This window comes from Rhinichthys klamathensis, unplaced genomic scaffold (assembly GCF_029890125.1).
Source record: "Rhinichthys klamathensis goyatoka isolate OS25496 unplaced genomic scaffold, OSU_Roscu_1.1 h1tg000571l_1, whole genome shotgun sequence".
Lineage (NCBI taxonomy): Eukaryota > Metazoa > Chordata > Actinopteri > Cypriniformes > Leuciscidae > Rhinichthys > Rhinichthys klamathensis.
This window is the reverse complement of record NW_026607037.1, coordinates 80,489-104,470: the sequence shown is the minus strand read 5'-3', so window position 1 is coordinate 104,470 and position 23,982 is coordinate 80,489. Positions and strand designations below refer to the sequence as shown.

The 23,982-nt window shown below is 40.9% G+C and overlaps 1 protein-coding gene across 1 annotated transcript in view; it reads left to right on the top strand.

The window, feature by feature from the left end:
• The window catches only part of LOC130075288 (corticotropin-releasing factor receptor 1-like), a 129,573-nt gene that overhangs the window by 50,174 nt on the left and 55,417 nt on the right, over window positions 1-23,982 (top strand). Inside the window, exon 3 of the mRNA XM_056239873.1 lies at window positions 23,284-23,334. Within this exon, the coding sequence (XP_056095848.1) occupies window positions 23,284-23,334 (51 nt within the window). The remainder of the gene's footprint in view (window positions 1-23,283; window positions 23,335-23,982) is intronic.

Below are 23,982 nucleotides of genomic sequence, written 5' to 3'. Positions count from 1 at the left end.
ATGGCAGCCCTGGTGGCCACGGAACGTCATTTATGGTTGAACCTTTCTGAAATTAAAGATAAAGATAGATCTGTTCTTCTGGACGCACCGCTTTCACCTACAAGTCTGTTCGGCGATGCTATAAATTGTGTTGTCGATAGGTTTCAAGAAAATAAAAAACAAGCAGCTGCGTTTCAGAGGTTTCTTCCTCGCCGGTCCAGTGTCCCCGAGGCTGCACGTAATGTGAAAATTGAGCAGCCTCGTCCGTCTACGAGCTCCGCACACCGATTTCAGCAGAAACAGAGCGTCGCTGCTCGGGCTCCTCCACAGTCTGGGGTTCCCGAGTGGCGTTCGCAGTCCAGGCCTGTTGTGGGTAGACAGGATCTGAGGAATGTCATCTCCAAGAGAGCCTGGTCTAAGAAGAAGTCCTGACGCCAAGTGTGCCAGGCTTCTGAGGGTGGTCCCCTCCAAGGAGGAACGATTCCGAGGAACCGTTTCTCTTTGGCGCCCTCCGGGGGGCGATTCTCCGAGGAGAGTCGCAGCGTTGCCACGTCGGTTGTTCCCTGCCGGTTCGCCGTTTCAGGGCACCGAGGTGTCAGCGTCCCCGTGCAATCCTCTGAGGAGGGTTGTAGAACGGTCAGTTCGGTTGTTCCCTGCCGGTTCGCCGATTCAGGGCGCCGAAATGATTGTTCAATCAAACCCAGAGGCCAGTCTCGAGAGACTGGTTCCCTTATCAGAATTTCTGGCAGCGTGGAAACTTCTGCCAAATATTTCTTTATGGGTCCTGCACATAATAGAAAAGGGTTACAGAATTCAGTTCGGTTCTCGTCCGCCCAGATTTCAAGGGGTCCTTCCCACAGTGGTGGACTCACAGCAGGCTCTGGTTATGGAGCAGGAAGTTCTGACACTTCTAAAAAAAGGAGCAATAGAGAGGGTGCCTCCTCCCAACAGAGAGTCAGGGTTTTACAGCCGTTATTTCATTGTTCCGAAAAAGGATGGAGGGTTGCGTCCTATTCTAGATCTGCGCCAATTAAACAGCAGAGTTCAGAAACTCAAGTTCAGGATGCTCACACTCAAGCAAATTGTTTCACAGATTCAGTCCGAGGACTGGTTTGTCACAATAGACCTGAAAGACGCTTACTTCCATGTATCTATCCATCCTCATCACAGGAAGTTCCTGAGGTTCGCTTTCGGGGGCGAAGCATACCAGTATCAGGTTCTGCCGTTTGGCCTAGGTTTATCACCCCGCACCTTTACAAAATGCGTGGATGCAGCGCTGGCTCCCTTGAGACTCCAGGGCATTCGCGTTTTAAATTATATCGACGATTGGTTGATTTTAGCTCAGTCAGAGCAGTTGGCGGTTCGGCATCGAGATGTCGTTCTGTCTCACATAAAGGAGTTGGGGTTGCGGCTCAACACCAAGAAGAGTGTTCTCCTCCCTACTCAGAGGACCACTTTTTTAGGTGTAATTTGGGATTCGACCACAATGCAGGCTCGTTTATCTCCTGCTCGCATCTCTGCGATTCTCTCAGCCGTAAAAAATGTGAAACTAGGCCAGTCACTCACTGTGAAACAGTTTCAGAGACTGTTGGGGCTCATGGCAGCAGCGTCCAACGTGATTACTTTTGGCCTGCTGTACATGAGACCCCTGCAGTGGTGGCTCAGAACCAAGGGGTTTTCTCCGAGGGGAAATCCGTTCCGCAAGATCAAGGTCACGCGGCTATGCCTTCGTGCTTTGGTCATGTGGAAGAAACCTTGGTTCCTCGCCCAGGGCCCAGTGCTGGGGGCTTCTTGTCGACGCGTCACGCTTTCGACGGATGCTTCCCTCACGGGATGGGGGGCGGTCATGAGTGGCCGCTCGGCGCAAGGGCTTTGGCAGGACCATCATCTGTCCTGGCACATAAATCGTTTGGAGATGATGGCGGTATTTCGAGCTCTCAAATATTTCCTGCCAGACCTGAGAGGCCATCGTGTGTTGGTCCGTACGGACAACACGTCAGTGGTTTCATATATCAACCATCAGGGGGGTCTGAGGTCACGTCACCTTTGCAAGCAGGCCCATCAGATTCTCCTGTGGGCCCAGGAAAAGAATTTGCTATCTCTCAGAGCAGTTTACATTCCGGGGCGTCAGAATGTGGGAGCAGATATACTGTCGAGGCAGGGGCTGAGGCCCGGGGAGTGGAGACTTCACCCCGAGGTGGTGGAGCTCCTGTGGAAGAAATTTGGTCGTGCTCAGATAGACCTTTTCGCATCCTCAGATACAACTCATTGTCCCATGTGGTTCTCTCTCACGCACCCAGCTCCTCTCGGACTGGATGCGATGGTGCAGGTTTGGCCGAGGCTACACCTGTATGCGTTTCCCCCGATATCTTTGCTCCCGGGGGTTCTGGAGAGGGTTCGCCGGGAAGGGGCCCGTCTGCTACTAATAGCCCCTTACTGGCCGACTCGAGTTTGGTTTTCGGACTTGGTGTCTCTTCTGGGCGGCTCTCCCATGGAGATTCCAATCAGGAGGGACCTGTTGTCCCAGGTAGAGGGCACGATTTTTCACCCTCGGCCGGAGTTGTGGAAACTGTGGGCCTGGCCTCTGAGGGGGCCAGGCTCATAGAATCCGGTCTCTCGACTGAGGTCGTTGAGACCATTCTCCATTCCAGAGCCCCTTCCACGAGAAGACTTTATGCGCTGAAATGGAAATTATTCTCCACCTGGTGTGGTGAGCGTCAGTTAGATCCTGTTAACTGCCCTGTTGGTTCAGTTCTCGATTTTCTGCAAGACCGTTTCTCTGCTGGATTATCTCCTTCCACCTTAAAAGTGTATGTGGCGGCTATATCGGCCTATCATACCCCTCTGGGGGGTACTTCTATTGGGAGAGATCCTCTGATTATTCGTTTTCTCCGTGGTACATTGAGGTTGAGACCTGCACTGCACTCTAGAGCACCGGCTTGGGATTTAGCCATTGTACTTGAGGGTCTGGCTCTGGCTCCCTTCGAGCCTATTGAAGAGGTTTCAGAAAAATTCCTCACTTTGAAAGCTTTGTTTCTCCTTGCTATTTCTTCTATCAAGAGAATTGGAGATTTGCATGCCCTGTCGGTTGCTCCTTCATGCCTGGAATTTGCACCTGGTATGGTGAAAGCATTTCTATACCCTAAACCGGGCTATATACCTAAGGTCCCAGTGAATGTTGGGGGTCCAATAGTGTTGCAGGCCTTTTATCCTCCACCTTTTAATACCCCAGATCAGGAACAATTGAACCTGTTATGTCCAGTTCGGGCATTAGATGCCTACGTTCACAGAGCTGCCCTGTGGCGTAAGTCAGAGCAATTATTTGTATGTTTTGGGTCACCCAGAAGAGGGTGCCCTGCATCGAAACAGGTTATGAGCAAATGGATAGTCGAGGCTATTTCATTGGCTTATGAAGCGGCCGGTCAGCCTTCACCTATGGCTGTACGGGCCCATTCTACTAGGAGTATGGCGGCCTCTACGGCCTTAGTTTCGGGTGTTTCCCTTCTTGACATTTGTAATGCGGCAGGCTGGTCCTCTCCGCATACATTTGTCAGGTTTTATGACCTTGACCTCTCCACTCCTGGGGCGAGGTTGCTTGCTTCTTAGTGTGCGCCAAGGACTTCACACAGAACGGGCATTTGTCACTATGGCGTAGTGGGTATGGGGTTCCCACCGCGTCTCAAACGCAGCTCGAAGTTCCCTTGAAAGGGAACGTCTCAGGTTACGTATGTAACCCTGGTTCCCTGAGAGGGAACGAGACGCTGCGTTTGCCTGCCATACTTCCTGCATACCCTGATCGACTTACTTCAGACTTTTCAGAAGCTGTCGCGGTCTGTTTTCAAGGGTGCTTTATAGTTTCCTGGTCTATGACGTCACCTATGACGTATCGGGCTTCCATTGGACTGATTTTACACGTGCTTCATGACGCAATCACGCAGAGCGTTCCCACCGCGTCTCAAACGCAGCGTCTCGTTCCCTCTCAGGGAACCAGGGTTACATACGTAACCTGAGACGATTTCTTTATGCACGTTTTTACATTAGCATGAAACTTATATTTCCTAATACATTATAGTTTGCCTTTTTGACCAATCATTTTGTAATAAAACATTATAGGCCTAATAATAAACTAACAAAGTGTTTTCTTTATTTTGTGTACCATATAGTGATGGGTTTAATCTATCGAAGGGAACATTCAAAATAATAATCGTAAAAATGCCCTCTGGTGGCGTATATGCGTTGTATCATCCTTGAATTCCTATTGGTGGATTGGCGAAGATGAACCTACAAGTGACAGTTAATTTTTTAAACTGAGGAGTCCGCCATTTCTGCCCGTTCATACCCTCAGGTAAGTTAAGTTTTTACATTTTTTATATCATTTTACTGAAATATTTAGTATTGCAGTTAATATTTCTATTGGTTAGAGTATAGTCCTTGTGTTAAATACTGATACTAGAAGCAAAATGGATTATATTTAGCAGCTACCTCAGTTAAAAACACTGCTGTGTAACTTAGCACCGATGGGCTTCGTCAGCCGTCGGTTCAGAAAGCCCTGTTAAATTGATTTTGCTCCGGTTTTTAAAGTAATTAAGTTACAGTCTCCCTTTATTTGCTTGTTATAGTTAATGAAATGGTCAATAACAATAAGACAGTTGTGTTATAAGGAGACGAGCTTCGAGACAGAAGCGTGAATTTTAATTTCAATGAAGCGCACGCTCGTTTTTCTTTAATGGTTGCTAAGTTAACGATAGGCGCCGATTGAAATAGCGTTAAAAGCGAACCGGGTGCAAGACGGAGGTGTATGATATGTTAATGTTTGTCGTAGTTTCACACATAACCAAACGTTTGCGTTGAGTATTTTTCCCAGGCCTATATTAACAGGTGTACGTTAGAAGTTCTTAACTGTTAACTTTGGCCCGCGAGGTCCACTTTCGTGCAGTTGTTAGCTCCAACCCAGATCAGACTGTTACTTTTCAGTAATCCCGAAGATCTTGACTAACGTTAGCTTGTTCAGGTGTGTTTTATCAGGGTTGGAGCTAAACTCAGCAGGTGAGTGGACACTGCTAACGTTACAGTTGAGAACTTCCGGCCGGTCTCCATTAAAACTGCACGGTTGCAGTCAGTGCAGCGTTCGTATCCGCACATACTCTTATGTTCATTGTTTACCGTGATGCATGCGCTGGATTAAAGTGATGATAGCACATGGTTAAATGTGTAGATGTGTTTAATGCATAGTTGGTTTGTTAAGTGTTATTTATGCTCTGTTTTCTTTTCCCCCCAGGTAACGATGGTTGACAAAAAGAGCTTAAGTTAAAAAAGTAAGTCTGTGTTGTTAAATATTAAACATTGTTGCTAAATAAACAAACTTGTGCTAAGCAAGCTTAAAATCCTTATCTTAATCTTAATTTATATTTTTCTTTTTCTTCAAACAGCCTGGAAACTGAAGTGCCTCAAATATCTTGTACTCAGTAAGTAACATTGTTTACACTGTTTAAGCAGACTGTATTGTGGCAAGTAAAATGAATATCCTGTATAAAAAGACTTCATCATTGTATTCATGTTTACAGACAAGAACCCTGTGAGGATGAGGGCTCATTTGTTGCCAAACCTTGGCCAGCAGTGGGACTCAACGCATGTAAGAATTTTGATTACCACGCCCAGTATTTTTCTTATTGAACATTCTCGGAAATGCATCACTATATGGTAGTCAATTGCAACCTCCAGTTCATGCTGACTTTAAGGAACTTGTTTGGCTGAAAGTGTGTAATTTGGATATACAGTGGGTACTCAACCAGAATAATACTTTTACCGCCGCCGCTCCCGCGGCGGTAAGATTCTGGTGTGTATTTGTTGCCTTTTACCGCTAAGAGGCGCTACAATTACAGACTTTGAAAAGTGTCAGTTTATTCTCTCTATTGCGTAATCTGCCGCAGAGCCGCTGCTCATTCAGAGCGATTGTAAGCTGGTAACAGATGATTTCAAGTGAAACTTGTAGTTAAACGAATTCATAATCACAATAGGCCTACTGAAATTAAATTGAATAAATAGTGAAAACATTTCAACATAAAACATTGCAACCGAAACATATTAGGCTATCAATGAGGGTTTGGAAGAGCATAATACACGGTTTAACAGCGTTCAGATGATAGCTCAGCGGTTAACGCAACAACTTGAGCCTCACTACGCTTCAAACGATCTGAGATCGAATCTCAATGGAGCCAATTTGCTGTTGGCCGAATTCGTTTATGTTTTACCGTTCTTGATGCTTAAATAGGTAACTGTTTATTAGCGAGTTGAGTTCATTAACTGTTTACTTATGTAAAGTCAAGAGTTTTGTTTAAATTATCAATGGCACATTACAACATAAATTTGCTACATTCCAGTAGAGCCGCTGCACGACAAAACTGCAGAGGGAAGATTAGCTGATCGCGTCAGAAAATGAAAATAATGAAGCTTGTCTTTAATCTGCTAAATTATTGTTTTGTGAATCATTCACGAAATTGAGGTGATAGACAGTGATACCCGGCCATAGCAACGGAAGAAATTTTTCAAAACAGATCCATAAATTGAACAAATCAGAAAAGACTGATTTTGTTGACTTGGCTACACAAAATAACAGACTAACTAAATAGTATTGCTTTCAATATAAAAACAAATGAAAATGTAAAAGAACACTAAAATTAATTAAGTTTGAAACCCCATCGCACATTTTTAAGGTTTAAATAAAGTGGGACAGTTTATTTGTTTAAAACAGCTGGTTGCATTGAGTTTAGAGTTTATTTCCTTTGCGATGCAAAATAAGAAACACAGAATCTTATTCTTGCAACATTTTAAATTTGTATTGCCAAAGAAATTGCAGCTTAATTAAACAATTAAAACAGTACAAAACGACATAAATTAAGAACATGCGTTTTTCTTTGCCTCTCTCTTGCGCTGGATCTCTTTTTAGCAAAGTTTATTTTGTCTCCCTACAAAAAAAAAAAAAAAAAACCTGTAACAAATTATTTTGCCTTTGTTGCTTCAAAGACACAGCATGCCTTGTTGTATTCACTTACAATAAAACGAGGTTGAATTAAAGAGCTCTTTATCTGCTTCGTTTCGTCAACAGTTAATGCTTAGATAATGCCAGATTGTTGACAATCATACACACTGCTTAAAACATTCTAAAACTTTATAAAAACAGTTGAAACAACTGGATTGAACACTTTAATTTAAATTTTGTGTGAAAAACTTTAAATACAAAAAATACACTATATTTATAATTAAATAAGATATAGGGCCTACATTTGGACACATCGAGAGATTTATCCTTAAAAGAATTTAGCCTTTGCCTGCTCATTGGGCTGGCTATCCACATCTCCATATGAAAGACGAACATTAACACCTATTGTGCACGCACGATAAAGCCACTGTCCCTCCAAACCCCCACAGGCTCTCTGAATCCGAGACTGACTTAAAACAAGAAGTCGCAATTCACACTTAAACCGCTATTAGACATTAGCATTAGGCTATTAAAGTGTTGATAATGAAGGAATTAAATAATGTGAGCTACATGTAGTGATATTTCTGTCATGAAACTTTATTACTAAATATTTAATTTCAATAATTCATTCAATTTCAATAAGTTTTTCTTTTTTATTCAAATAAATCTCGAACCACAGTGCTTCGTTGTGCTGCTGTTAAACTAAATAACATTTATAGAATAATTATGAACTTAAATGAAACAATAGCGCAACATTTCGACAAATAAATTATTTGATTTGTTTTTACATTTTAATTCAGGGCGATTTAGCCTATTTAATTAGAGCGAGATTTTCCCCTTGCCTTGTCCTTTCCTCATTTCTAAGCGCTCACATAGCTAAACATGTTTAAGTAGATCCTCGGCTTTCAGTTCAGTTTTGTGACGAGCAGTTCCCGGAGACAGAGACGACAGCTAAAATGTTGTTAGCCTAATATGAATAAAAGTTTACTAGTTGCCTATTAAGTTATTTTAGCTGTTATGAGAAAAATAAATCCAAGTGAACGCACCGCCGCGTTTGTCGAACACTAATTCAACATGCCAGAATAAAACCCGACTTTAGAACAATAGCGACACTCGACGTGATGTGCCAAAACACTTAATTATAAACTTCAATGTTTCATTCAAAATAATCTCAAAACGCTTTGTGACATTTTGAAAAGCCGTGCATAGGGCCTACATTAAGGCCACTGGAACCACGAACGTAGGCTATACTGTAACTGAAACGCTGGTTTTGATTTTATTGTTTGTCGTTTAAACGTGCCTGTTGCATATCTTTATTTTATATATTTTATATGGTCTATTGGTGAAGTAGCCTAAGCCTATTAGCACTGATTACTGCGGAGGAAGGGGGTGGGGGGTTAAAATAATTCAGCAGAAGCAGGGATGTTTAGACCAGAAGGAAATCCCCGTCCCCCTTGGCAAATCGCACCTTGCTTAAAACCATGTTTTAAAAACTCAATGTAGGGAATCCAAAAAAAAAATAGGCTATATATATATATATATATATATATATATATATATAGCTATATATATATATATATATATATATATATATATATTTTTTTTTTTTTTTTACAGAACTGCTTTTAAAATTACGATTGGTATTAGATGTTAAGTCATTCTGTTGGATACTATTTGTTCCAGTGTAAAATGGAAATGCATGGCAATTTTATTTGATAATATAAGCAAAAACTAGGCCTATATGGTGCATAACAGAGTTTTAGAACTAGACAAATCTCTCTGCAATAATAATAGGATACAAAATGCATTAATAGGCTAATATAAAATTGATAAAAGTCCATGTTTGTGCGGGATTTGAACCCGTGTCATCTAAATGATTGAATCGTAAGTTCTTCCACTCGGCCATGAATTTACTCACTGTGAAATGCCCAAACGTTTGTTTCTCCAGTGTGTTCGCTCACATGAGCGAGAAAACGTTTTATCGTTAGCATATTGTAGACCTTTTACTGTTTTAAAAGATGATATCTTATCTGGATGACCAACAATTACGGAGTAGGATAGCTTCTATCCTAGAAAGTTCTTTTAGCTGTTATGAGAAAAAAATAAATTCAAGTGAAAGCGCCGCCGTGTTTGTTGAACTCTATTTCAACATGCCAGAATAAAACCCGACTTTAGAATAATGCGTAGCGCCACTCGGCGTGATGTGCCAAAACACTTAATTATAAACTTCAATATTTCATTCAAAAACATCTCAAAACGCTTTGTGACATTTTGAAAAGCCATGAATGTATTAAGGCCACTGGAACCAGGATCGTAACTGAAACGCGCTGCATGTTATCTCTCAATACAGGAGCAGAAGCGCCGGTTCAGATTTTATTGTTTGTTGTTTAAACGTGCGTGTTGCATATTTTAAATATATATATATATATATATATATATACTGTATATATATATATATATATATATATATATATATATTTGATATGGTCTATTGGTGAATTAGGCAAAGCATTGATTACTGGGGGGAAATCCCCCACCAGCATATCGCACCTTGTTACACAATGTTTTTAAAAACGTAGCCTATGGAACCCCATGAAGTTTTTTTTTTTTCTGTTTTTTTAACAGAACTGCTTTTGAAATTACGATTGTAATTATTATACAGATTGATATAAATTCAGTCAATCTGTTAATATTTGTTCCTTTGTGTAAAATGGAAATGCATGGAATTGTATTTTATAAATAGGCTACCCTGTTTGGACAGGATTTGAACCCGTGTCATCTAAATTATTGAAACCAAAGTTCTACCACTCGACCACAACTTTTCTCACTGAAAATTTCCCAGAAGTTCGGTAGTTCAGCAGTCAGTGCGCGCACACGAGAGAAGCGCTCTTCAATCCTCTCATTCCTCAATAGTTTAGCGTCATTGCACCTAATTGCGAGAGAGGCCTATTTTAACTTTTGATTCATAAAATGTTCTGCTCTAAAAGTTTGTTATATTCTGTTTAAATGTAGCCTACTTTTACTTTACGTTTTGCTTTCGTTTAATTTAACTGAATCTGTTAGCCTATAGGTTAAACTATTTATATTTTTATTATTATTATTATTTTTTTTTTTTTCTAATGGTTTGTTCTATTCTCTTTCGTTTGTTTATTTTTTTTTTTTTTTTTACATATTCAATTAGTCTCAACTATTTCATCCTTACTGTTAATTGACATTAGCCCGTTTCAAAATGCGGCAATTGCGGCTGTTTTGCTAAATGCCCCTTTGCGCCACCTGGCGGTCATTTCGCGAAGGACTTTGAAATGCGACTAGTTTATTTTTGCCGCGGTGGATTTGCCGCGGCACGAGTCGCGGCGGTAATAGGCATTCTGGTTGAGTACCTACTGTAAGCACCTGAAGTAAACAAATGTTTTGTATTTTTTAAAGATGCTGTATGAAATGACGATGAGGTTTGGAACAGACTTGGCGAAGAACATGGAAACATCTCTAAATGAAATGGTGCCCAAACATCATCAGGAGTGCAAAAGAAGGAAGTAAAAAAAGAAGGAAGGAAGAGGAAACCACAGAAGGTAACCACCATTTTCCCCATCCAACCTATCTATTCCATGCCCAGTGTAACGTTGCATTGTCAATGTAAAGGTTGTAGCTTCTATAAATTGTATGAGTGAAAACATGTATTAAAATAATGAAAGTATTAAAGGAATAGTTTACCCAAAAATGAAAATTGTCATAATTTATTCACCTCTTGTCATTTCAAATCTTTATGACTTTCTTCTTCAGAACACAAAAGATATTTTGAAGAAGCATGGTAACCGAACAATGGCGGTGCCCATTGACCTGCTGCATTGGTTTTGTGTCCATATAATTGAAGTGAATGGGTACCAGCATTGTTCGGTTACCAACATTCTCCAAAATATATTTTTTTGTGTTATGCTGAAGTAGGAAAGCCATATAAGTTTAAAATGACAAGAGTAAGTGAATGATGACAGAATTTTCATTTTTGGGTAAACTATGCCTTTAATTGATTTCTGTACCTAATGGACAATAATTTGTATCTGTTTGTAGGTCTCGTTAGGAATGCTGCACTCATTTTATTGCCAGCACTATTTAAAGAAAACGCCACCTTCCTCTACTGTGTAGATGGTGTAAGTATAAAGTCTTCTGTATTTTCATTAACATTTGATGCACTTGACTTGAATTAAAGGAACTGTTCATGCAAATATAAAATTTATTAGTCAGTAGGACTGGGCGATAAATCGATTTTATCGATTAACTCGAATGTGTAGTTTACGTCGACTTCGCATCGATCATAAAAGAAATACAACTCCAGGGGTTAATACTTGTCTTCTAAAGCAAAATGTTACATACAAATGGTACGTTAGTGAGATAAAAAAAAAGATTAAATTTGCCAAGATAGGTTGCTATAATAAGACTATGTATAGATAAGAGAATAACATCCAATGGGGTGGCACATCAGCTCCACATCAATAATTATGAGTCTTGTTGGTTCTTGCGTGTCACGTGCCTAGCTGTTATATCTGTGTTGTCATGAACGATTCAGTCGCAAGAATGAAAGAACCAATGAAATTCAAAGTAATCAAACTGGAGCTGACGTGGTAGCATGTTGAATGTTCTTCAGTCATCAGTAATGTTGACATTCAAACACATTACAAAGCTTGGAAGAGCTAGGATATTATTAAATATATCTCAGATTTTGTTTAAGTGAAGAAATAGTCATACACATAGGTTGGCTTGTTGGTAAATTATGGGGTAATTTTAGGTCTATTTGATGACTTCTGTTAATTGGTGAAAAACACTCAAAAGGTGAAATGTTTGTTTTACAGGAACCCAAAGGTCCTACACCAACCAGTGTTTAACGGCTCTCCTGATCTCCTCAAGACTGAAAGTGTCAGCATTATAATGGAGGCAGACATGACAAAGGCTGTGGAATGCCTGTTTGCAGTCTATTTTGCAGTCGCACAATGACTTTTATTCAAAAATATATGCATAAACTTAAACAAGAGCATGACACAAGAACACCAATACCTGTACTAAAAATGTACTGTAAACTTGTGTAAGTTGTAGTGCTATTTATTAGATGTTTTAATTGTTCATGTATTGTTTTTTATCTGCTTTGTCAAATATCAAAAATATATTGTATTGTTTTTCCTCATTTCAGAGATGCATGTAAAAGTTAAGTACTGTACATGTACATACAGTACATAAACAAGCTTATGTATGCTTATTGCTAAGTGAAAATGCTTAAATTAAATAATTCAAACTAAATGGTTGAATGTAATTTAACATCTTAAATGTAAAAAAAGTTTTGCTGTATAATACAGAGTATACGGATGTGCAATTTTAAGTATGACACTAATATTTTTGTATAATCAATTGAATAAATTTAAACTTTTGGAATTTTCTGGATTGGTTATATTTTTGTATTCATATAATTAACTGGTTTAATAATATAGAACCCTTAAATGGTTCTAAATAGAACCATCTAACTTGGATTTAAAGAACCATTTGGGGTTCTTTTTATGGAACCTATTAAAATGGTTCTATATAGAACCATTTTGGAGTTCCATATGAAGCGGGTGATAGAACCATTTCTGGTTCTAAATAGAACCATTTCTTTTAAGAGTGAAGGGTAAATCGAGGACTAATGCATGCTAGAATACACCACAGATCTGTTTGTGTTCAGGGCTTTGCAATGGATTAGCGAGTGTGAATTGGTGTGAAACACTAAGGGGATGAAGTAACAGATTTTCCGTATACAACTTTTCTGCAAATAAAGTTAAACAGTAAAATGCTGCATAACTCTGTTTACGTGTTGTGTTTTGTACATTGAACAGAGAAAATTGCTTTACGGTTGCTTATTTATAGCTGTTCTCTCCATTAGGCCTATGTTTCATTTAAGGATCAGGTCTTGAGAAGAAAATAAAAATAGGCAAAAAATAAGACAAAAGATGACATTGAGCCAGAGTGAAGAACTATAAAACCTAATGCAGACAGCATGCCCCACATAATTTGATCTCGGTACAACTTTTGATTCCAGACCATACCAACGGTAATTGACAGTAACAAAAACCACTGTCATTTGATAATAAAAATTTTCGGCTGAATTGGCATTGGAGCAATAGGTTAAAGTTATTTTAAAAATCGTATCTGCTTGTATTTGGCACAGAGGATGCTTGTTTCAGACAAAAGAGCCCTGAAATTAACTATGGCCTTGTACACACTGCAACATTTTGTGATTGACAGCCACATGTAAATATGTTGTGAATTGCTTAAATTATTGTTCCTGTTCCTGGAATACAGGTGTCACTCCTGAATAATAACCAGCAGCATTTTCCCATAGATTTATTTAAAGGGGTCATATAATGCCATTTTTGTACAAGCTAATATGATTCTTTAGGGTCTAAATTAAAAGTTTGTAATATACTTTAATTAAAAATTCTCATTAGTATTGTAAGAAAACACTTATTTTACCTGGTCAAAAACAGCTCTGTTTTCAGCACGCCGTTTCAGTGTATATGACTTTAAATTATAATGAGCTTTGCTCACTCCACCCCTCTGTTCTGCGCATACACCGTTTGTAACACAATAACACAATAACCACGCGTTGTTCATTATAAACGTGGGATTATGAATTATATTGAGAACGTTGTACATAGAAAACATGCTGTAATGTACCCTGAGTGTAAACCGACGCATTCATCGTGAAGCGTGCAGCTGGCGATTTGCAAAGATTATATAAATATTAATATAAAGATTAATAAAACGTTACACTCACTTTAGTTCTTCTGAAGGTTCAGCAGGAAGACGAATAGGTTCCGATCCTTTATTCAGGTGCAGCTTCTCAGCAAAACCAGCTTTACACTGATCCTCGTTTATAAAGCAGTCCACTGAGAAATGATTCGCGCAAACATGAGAGCATTGACGTTGATCGTGGGGAATATTCCCTTCGAAAACAAACTCAGCCACTGCGTCTTCAGCGGTTCGGATTTAGGAACATTAAAATGACTGCTGTGTTCGTTATTGCACCCAAGAACAGAACACCACAATCGCTTAGACGCCATTCTGCTCATAGACAGTGCTCCAGCATATCAACAATGACCGCGCCGATCCCCACAGACTATGATTGACAGGACGAGCGAGGGCGGGTCTGTGTTGAAACTCCTGTGCTGACTCCTGTCAATCAACAATCGTGGGAGGGGCGTCCGTTTTATTGACGTCACAAAAACGAACGGCTCAATTTGAGGCAGGGGAAAACATATAAGGAGATTAAAACAAAAACACTGGATGGATTTTTATCATTATATGATGGTTGTGTACAGACACTGCCAACACACATTTCAGTACAATCAACTTGTAAAAGTGCATGTACCATTATATGACCCCTTTAAATTCACTTAACTTTGCCATAAGTATAAAATTCAGAATTAATTAAATTCGGTTCAGTTATTCCAAAGCTGTTAGGGATCTTCTGGTTTTGTTTCTGTTTGTGGGTGGGTTTTGCACATGTGTTTCTGTTAGTTTCCATGGTTTTTCATTGCTTTATTATCCGTCACACCTGATGTTAATTTGGTTAATTGATTAGTTTGGTCTATTTAAGCTCAGTGTTGTGTTCAGTTCAATTGTCCGTTATTGTTATGTTGTGCTTGGCTGCTCTGTTCCTGCCTCAAGTTTGGTCCTGAGGGGTTTGTTTCTATTTAAGTCCTGTTAAATAAAACAGCTGCGTTTAGATCCATTTCATCTCGGTTTTGCAACCCAGCCGTGACACATTAACGGACCCTATTTATGGATCTAGTGCATGGCAGTCAGAATCCTCTTGCTCTAGCAGGGGAAATAGTCCCTAGAAACACACACGTGGGCTTTCCTGGATTTATAACATTGTCATGTCATGAGTGAAAACATTGTCATTGTCACTATGACGACACCAGTCTGCGTGTGTTTTTTTTCGGGCGGGCCTTAATGAGAAGACCAGGGCGTGCCTGCCCGGAGATGAGACTCTGGAGAGCCTTAAGAAATACATGGAGTAGGTACTCCTCCACGACGGTTCCCCATTCACTATCTGCAAGAGCTGGGAGGAAAGCAGAGTGCCAGCCACCAGCCCAGCGATGACAAAGCATGTGCCCAGATCTGCCACGATCGAAGCACCAACATCACGGACTGAGCAACGGATCATCCCAGAGCCTGAGCCCGACGGTTTGCCCGTGCCAGTGGATTTACTGGTGGAGTTTGAGGGGATGTCGTGGAGCCCCACCCCATCAACCGTGGCTGGTGAATTACTGCTTATAGACTTAGAGAGTGAATGCATCCTGCCTGTTCCTGTTTCTGTGTCCTGCACCGAGCCTCTTCCTTCACACAGCACTGAAATTTTAGAATGTGAATTCCCGCTCCCATCTCCTCTGCATGTTTTGTATGAATCTAGTTCCCTGCCTGTTCCTTGTAGGCCAAAAGGGCCATTCATGTTGTTCATTCTTGTGTTCTCCTGTGAAGCATGTCTGTTCACCTCCGCCTGTATTGTCGCTGCAGCTCTGCCCTTCCATCGAGGACCTTCATCATCGTCCCTACGATCCCTACAGTCCCGTGGCTCCACCTGTATTCTCCACTAACAGATTCATTTCAGTCAGTCGTCTCCCTGTATCCTGCTGCCAAGCCTCTCTCATGGCTCCCCCTCCATCATCTCTGCCGTTGACCTTCATCCTGACCATCCTGCTGGGGGTTCCTGCCTTGCTGCTTCTGCCTTCGTCTCTGCCCTGGTACCAGTCTGCCTGCCATTCGCCCACTTCCTAACCCCCTCTGTTGGACTTTTGTTGGAATTTGTCATACAATTGAAATATTTAAATCTTATAAACAGAATAAATATTTTAAGTTTATTTTGTAAAACTGCTGTACATTTTAAGAGTGAATTCAACTTCAGAACGTGGTTGTCAGTTATATCAATGGTCGCACTGTGTAGAAAACAGGAATAAGCACTTAAAGAGTGACTTTTGAGATTTCTTCTAAACCTGTGAGTTTACCAGGGTCGTTTTTTTCAGAGAAACAAAAATCTTGATAAGCATGTAACCCCAGCAACAGGTCTTGTTGCTATATTGGAGAATCAATTGAGAATCTTTTTTTTCTTCTTCACTATGGACAGTAAGTCACTTGCAGACCTATTTAGACACTCTACCTAAATTATTATATATATTGACTTGCAGTACTGTGTACTGAAAAGTTGATCCTGTATTCATAACAGTTCAGGTGTAACCAATCTGGTGTGAAATCTGGCAAGCGCACCATCCTTAAAACTTCAAAGAGTAAATCTCTCACATACTGCTGTTTGTGTGGCTTTCCTCTTAAATACAGGCAGATTAATGGATCAAGTTTACACCACTGCCCTGAACTATATATGTGTACAGGGTCATACAACCATTCGGCGAGTCAATAGTGTGTTGGTAATTATTTGCAGTTGTTGTCAAATATCTGATTAATCTTACAGTCGTATTTCTTTGTGCAGCATTAACACGGCTATACCAACGGCGATTTTAGCTAAGATTTTCCAGGACTAAACTAAACATCGTATTTTTAAATGCTCACCATTTAACGCATAATTAATCTGTCCTGAACGCCTGTTAAATCTGAACCTTACACTGGCCGGCTCGACCAAGTGATGATATAATTACTCAAGTCTTGAAGAATTCAACCACTAATCTCCAGCACAGCTGTGGCAACAAAGCCTGCTGGTGCCAGTGCAACAATTGCAGACTCACAGGGAGTCAATGTTGTGGAATTTTACTGGATTAAAAAAAAACAAAAAAACACTCACATTGGCTATCTGAGTTGAAAAATTAAACGTTTTTAATGGATGTGCCATATCTGCAGTCTTAGATTCAATATTGGGTGTTCTGCATTGCAAGGAAGGAAACCAGGCCAGGGATGTGGCTGTTTAGGGATTGCTGGTCCCTGTGGCGATGATTATGAAATGCAGAGTAATACCTTCAACTCATCTGTCACGCTCCGTATCGACGAAAAGAGACAGGTGATGTTGAATGTTACTTCCTCTCCTAGTTGCTATTGGAGGCTTTCCGAACAAGATAGAAAGGTTTCTTGAATATCTGGGTCTGGAATGAGTGTCATACAGTCCAAAAAACGTGGACCTTTACTCTCAAAGAAAATTGATTTTCAAATTATGCCGTCTTTAGGGACAGATGAGGGATGGATGTGTTGTCTGTATTCTGTTCCAGAAACCATATGCCTTAACATCCTATTGGATCTGTGTCTTAGTAGGTTATTTAGTAAAAGTTTGTAAACGTAGAGTCCTGTACCGTCTAGTTCTTTAATTAGCTGTAAACACTTCACAGTAACCTGCAGAAAACAACACCCATGTTGACGGTCCCTCACTGGCAGCAACAACGCTTTGAGAAGGACTGTGTTTTAAGGTGAAATGGGTTAATCAAGTGTTTCTGACTAACTGAATTTATCTGCTTTGTGTGTCTGTGGTAACCTTAGTGATACTAATTGAGAGTCTTGACGAAGAGAAGTTTAAGAGTCATTTAACAAGCTGACCTTTGAACATTGCCTGTTGTTTTACAAGGGGCTGTTTGGGTTTATATCAGGATGGGTCAAGAGCTTTGTCATGGATTGCTGATATCCAGAGGATTGTTGGATAGGACGCAGCATTATTTGAAATTGACAGCTGAAATTAATGAAATTACAAAAACCTCAAATGCTTACAATGACTTCAGCCATTACTAGAGAAGCACTAATTTGAGACTTATCAGCTAGTCATAGAATGATCAGTCTGTCAGTCAAATTTTAAATCATACTAAATATTACATACAAAAATTGCTATTGAATTACACTATGCTGATTACTTTATCAAATTAATTGCAATTAATTTTAGTTTTTTTTTTATTTGAACAGTTGAATGACCATTCCATCCTGTCCAGTCCTGTAACTTAAGACATTACGTTATTGTGGAAGATGAAAACATTTAATACAGTGTTTAAAATAAGTAAACAGTAAGTAAACAAGAAAGATATTGTTTGTTTATTTTATTGCAAAAATATATTATTTTTATGATTAGGATGACACTTTGCAAAATTCATCTTGAGTTAATTTAAATGCATTTTTACTAACCCTTGACATGTATGTTTTTTAATTACACGTATTGTTATAGCAAGTGCAGTCCGCTTTATGCATAATAAATTATGTATGCTTGTTTTAAAGTAAATCAAATGCTGAACATGTGACCGCAAATTCGTTTAGCCTGTTCTGTGAACACTCGTAAATTCCTTCTCTCATATACACACAAACAGATAAGCATAAATACATCTGCACGCAAACATTTCTGTCTGTTCACACTGTGAGCCGTGGGTGTCCTCAGCATCATTCTGGCACCGATATCACATGCAGTTTGACCTCAAACAAACAACATAGTGGGGGCTGAACATCTTGTTTTCAGTACAAAACACATTCTGAAGGACGTGCATTCAGTAACTCTCCTTTTCAAGTTCTGATTAAGTGTTTCAGCATTGTTTAAAAGCTGAGAATCAGTTTGAGTTGTGTGTTTGAATGAATTGATTCAAAACTTGTTTGTTTGCTTGCGTTTTGATAATGTTTTTTTCCAGCTCCTCAGATCAGCAGATAAATTGAGAAATTTATGAGAGTAAACTTCAAACTATCAGCGCAGTATCACATCCAAGAATAGATATTTTTTTTCCTGAGAGATGTGCAGTAGCTTGTATAAAGCACATCGAGATCATATGCTTTTATTTCCTAAAAGGCATAATGTTCCCATAAAATCTCTAACCTAAACACAAACATGGATGTCAGGATAAATTACGTTTGCAGAAACAGCAATGTCCCTCATTGTGCTGCCAAATAAACAAACTTCATTCTGTAGGGTGGAACCTCATTTTCAAATCAATATGTTTACAGCACGATAATGAGAATACATTGTTTTGCACATCCGTTTCTGCGATTTGAAAAGAAATTGAGAGCAGAGCTGCTCATATCCTTTATGAATTATTCAGCATGGATATCCCTGTCCACTCACCTGTTATTTCCGGGCCAGAGGATGAGCAGACACGGTGACATGCTAGTGTGGGTTATTAGCGCCAGTGTGTGTGTTCTGCTCCAGCCGAACTGTCCATCGTATTTGTGGAGTAGAAGATTAATAGATGTGTGCTTGTTTTATCTTGCTGAACAGCGGACAGGAGGGTGAAGAGAAACAAATTCAACCATGTATTGATAGGCAAAGGATTGATAGGCAAACAGAGGCAATATTGTACTGTTAAAAAGTTTGTTTTACTTTTTTTTTCACATTGTCTATTTGTAATTACTTTAAACATCCAAAATGTTTACAACTTATGAGACCTTGTAAACAACATATTTACTGCAGATGCACAAAATATCTGATGAAAACAACAACAATGAATTGTATTGTTGCTCAGTGGCTTCGTTCACATCCTGGTAACGCTTTAGATTACAGCCCGGAAAGTACTGTGTAATTAAAGTGATTTTACAGTGTAACTTTATGTAATTATAGTGTACCTATAAAGTACTTACATGCAAGTATAAGGGAACAATATGTAAAGTTTGGGGAATAAAGGGGTAATAACCAGGAGAATAAAAAATATATATTTATACTGTAAGTATTATAGAACTAAGGGGAACTTATTCAACTATTATGATACAAAAATCTAACATTTGGGAGCAATTTAGCGAGAACATACACTGCGTACCTTTTTGTAATAATTGTGTACCAATACATACTGTATAGGCTTTTTTAAAATTACAGGGTACATATCTATGCATTAGATGGCGCAGCAAGCCGACACTAGAGCGGGAACTTCAGTGTTACTGGCTGGTTGAAGCGAGCACACAGGAAGAAACCGGCTCAATGCGTAGGCTATAAAACCTAGCGAACGTGTTAGGTGTCGCCCAGCCCGCAGCTCTACAGATATCTGTCAGCGAGGCGGTGTGTGCCAGCACCCAGGAAGAAGCGACACTCCTAGGGGAGTGGGCTCTCAACTGGGCGGGTAAGGCATGTCTTGGGCTTCGTAAGCCAAGGCGATGGCATCCAGTGGGCCATCCTCTACTTGGAGACAGCCTTTCCCTTCTGGTGGCCTCCGTAACAGGTGAAGAGCTGGTTTAAGGTCCTGAGGCTTTGCGTTCTGTCCATGTATAGGAGCAGAGCGCGAACGGGACAGAGAAAAGCCAGGGCTGGGTCTGCCCTCTGAAGGCAGCGCTTGCAGGTTCACCACCTGGTCCCGGAAGGGAGTGGTAGGAACCTTGGGCTTGTATCCGGGCCAGGGTCTCAGGATCACGTGAGAGTTAGCCGGGCCGAATTCCAGGCACGATTTGTAGACCGAAAATGCATGCAGGTCACCTACCCTCTTGATGGAGGCAGAATTTTTAACTTTGCTGATTGCAAAGGCTCAAAGGGTGGTCTCTGAAGAGCCGAAAGGACCAGAGACAAATCCCAAGAGGCTATAGAGAGTGGGCGAGGCGGATTTAATATCCTTGCCCCGCTCAGGAACCTGACGATCAGGTCGTGCTTTCCCAGCGACTTACCCTCAACTGCATCGTGATGTGCGGCGATAGCGGCAATATACACTTTAAGGGTGGAGGAAGACAGCCTTCGCTCCAACCCATCTTGCAGGAAGGAAAGCACAGCTCTGATTGAGCAAGTTCAGGTGTTCTCCTGGTGAGAAGAACACCACTCAACGAACAGGTTCGACTTCAACGCATAGAGGCGCCTCGTAGAGGGGGCTCTAGCGGAAGTGATGGTGTCAACTACCTCCTGGGGTAGGTCACCTAGAACCTCCGCGTCTCTGAGAGAGCAGGTCCTCTCTCAGAAGAATGGGTCAGGGAGGGGCTGTCGCGAGTAGCACTAGCTCCGGGATCCAGGTCTGGTTGGGCCGATACAGCGCAACAAGCAACACCTACTCCTCATCCTCCCTAACTTTGCACAGGGTCTGAGAGCTCGTCGGCTGCACGGTTGAGCAGGCCTGGAATATAAATGGCAAGAAGCGACCGAGAACTGCTGGGCAAAGTTCTTGACCGCATCGCTGAATAACCCTACGTGGGAAAGAGGGGCATCCAGGAACCGATATTTATTGGTGTCCCTCATATCCGCCAGGTTGAGCCAACCAAGGTGGCGTTCCTGGACCACCAAGGTGGACATCGCCTGAGCGACGGAACATGCGGTTTCTTTTGTCGCCCAGAGGGCGAGGTCAGTTGCCGCACGGAGCTCCCGGAGGAGCTCTCGGTCAGAATCACCCTTGTGTATGTCCATGAGCGCCTGGGCCTGGTGGACCTGCAGGAGCGCCATGGCATGGAGGGCGGAAGCAGCCTGTCCAAAGGCTCTGTAAGCCTTTGCCGTACCGGACAAAAACTTACAAGCCTTGGACGGGAGGCGTGGATTACCCCGCCAGGAGGAAGCGGACGCTGGACACAGTTGCATCGCACAGTACGCTCCACCGGCAGACATCCACATACCCCTTAGCTGCTCCGCCATCGAGGGTGGTGAGGAGGGCGGATCCACTAGGACGTCTTCTGGCACTATATGGCGCCGTCCACGTCCTAGTGAGATCCTCATGCACTTCCGGAAAGAATGGTACCGGGGCGTTGCGCGGAGAACCAGCACGACCCGCCCCGAGAAACCAATCGTCCAACCGAGAAGATTCGGGATGTGGTGGAGTGTTCCACGCAAGCCCGACCTTCTCGGTGTCCCAGAAGAGGTCCTTCTGAGGTCCAGAATAGGCACTAGATCGGGGCAGAGGCAAGGGGACTGCACCTCCCTTGAGGTAAGTGATTCTCAAACTCAATGCTGACATCCCGCAATGGGAACATGAACTATTCACAAAGGCTGCCTCAGCATGCTGAATGCCCAAACACGAGAGGCAGCTATTGTTGCCGTCTGCTGGCGCTAGGAAACGGCCGCATCCAGAAACGCACAAGCGGAATGACATCCTGAAAAGGACACAGGGTCACGCTTGTGTTGCTCTTTTTGTGAAAGAAAATATGCTCTTTGTGAACTCTCACAGTGCTGAGGCACCCAGGGAATGGCTGCTGTGTATTGTGTACACTGATGGTAAATGCCCACCGAACTGACACAAGCTCTCTTGCTGTAAAACAGCAGTTGTTTGAACAAAGAAATGTTTGCGGCCACTCGCTGCTCGCGCCGTCACACCAACACTGTCTGTAGAGTTTTCAACGAACAACAGCAGTCTGCAGATTCAGAGATGAACAGGAAGCTCGGCTCCGAAATCAAAGACAATGAGTGCGTGCGCCTGCTTCCTGTTTATACCCGCGCTGCGGGACGGGGTGCGGGACGCATTTCACGCACGCTAACGTTCATTGGCTCGTTCTGTAGACACTCGAAGATGATAGGGCTCCCTAAAGTGATCCCAATTACGTGGTCACGTCAATGAAATGTTGAACGTGAGCGTCTGATACAGGAAATAACATAAAAAACCACACAAAACCAGGGGAACACAGGCTGGGATCCGGAACCACATACTAGCATACTATTACTATTTCTGTCATAAAAAGATATAGTAAAAGTACGAGGAGTATACTCGTATACGGTTCTGAATTCAGATTTTGTGTTATACAATGAATCAGTTGTAAATGATTCAATGACTCACTCGTAAATACTTGTTGCCACCTACTTGTTTAATGATAACCTACAGAAAGAATCATTGAAAAATAATACCCAGTGTATTATTCGATTAGATTAGATTAGATTAGATTAGATTAGATTAGATTAGATTTGATTAGATTAGATTACAAACAGCCCTACCTCCAAGATCAACTTTTTGTATACCTTGTTTTATTTACTTAGGGACATCTGTAGGCTTCGATCATTTGTCAGTGAGAAACCAAGAAATATGTGCTGTCAATTTAAATCTGAAGGCAATTTGTGTTGAGACGAAAGAACGAGAGAATGTGGGAGTGTTTGTAAATGTCACACTTTCAGCAAGGATCGACATCATCCACCAGTCATCAAGCAATATAAGGTGTCGCAAATCATTAAACCTATTAATGGAGAAAGGTTCTGGATAAGATTGTATTGTGTGTAAGAAGCTCTGCACTTATATTTCTGCACAGGAAATATTGATAAGTGGCGCTTAGCATTTATTTTACTTTATCATGTCACTCTTCTTCATTTAAAATGTGTTTTTTATTTTATAATATATACTGTATATATTGTGTATGTATGTATTTAATATAATGTTTAAAAATACATATTTAAAAGTCACATATTGCAGACATGACCCCATACTGTAAATCTATGTGGTAATTGGTTTTCTTTTCTTTCCTAGCTCGCACTTTGATTCTATGGAACCAGACGTCTAGTCCCACCAACTCTACAGGTCAGTTTACACCTCAGGTTTTCACAATCTGTAAACGTAAACAGAAAAACGGTGTTACAGCCAGTGGGCATAACTGTGATATTCCCTAGAAAATATTTAGTGTAGGCTTTGAGCATGTGAAATTACTTCAGACGCTGCAATAAATTTGGCCATGATATCATGCACTAGCGATTCTGTTTTTAATAATAAATTACAAATAGTTCATTCAGATTTTGAAAGGTGAATGTATGTAATTTGTGTGCCTATAGCATAACCAGACAGAACTGTACAAATAAAATAACTTGCTTTAAAACTTGTCTGCCATTGGTTGGTCAAACAGATGGTCACATGATGTGTAGATCCTCTATTGGCCAAAAGTATTTTCTTTCTGCGAAAAATGTATCCTGAATGCAGTGGTTTAAGACATGTATGTGGAAGTCTCCTGGGAGGATTAAGGACTTGCGTTTTAATCTCCGCTGGGTCCCAGAGATCCGTTTTGATTTAAAAAAAAATGTGTGGAAAAACTCTAAATTCTGGAAAAGATGTGAAAGTAGGGCATAAAAGAAAGGCCTGAAAGAAAGAAAAAATAATTCTGATTATACAAGTGTGCCCTGCAGCTAACACAAACACATAGAAAAAAAACCCCACAGAGATAAAGATGGATAAAAA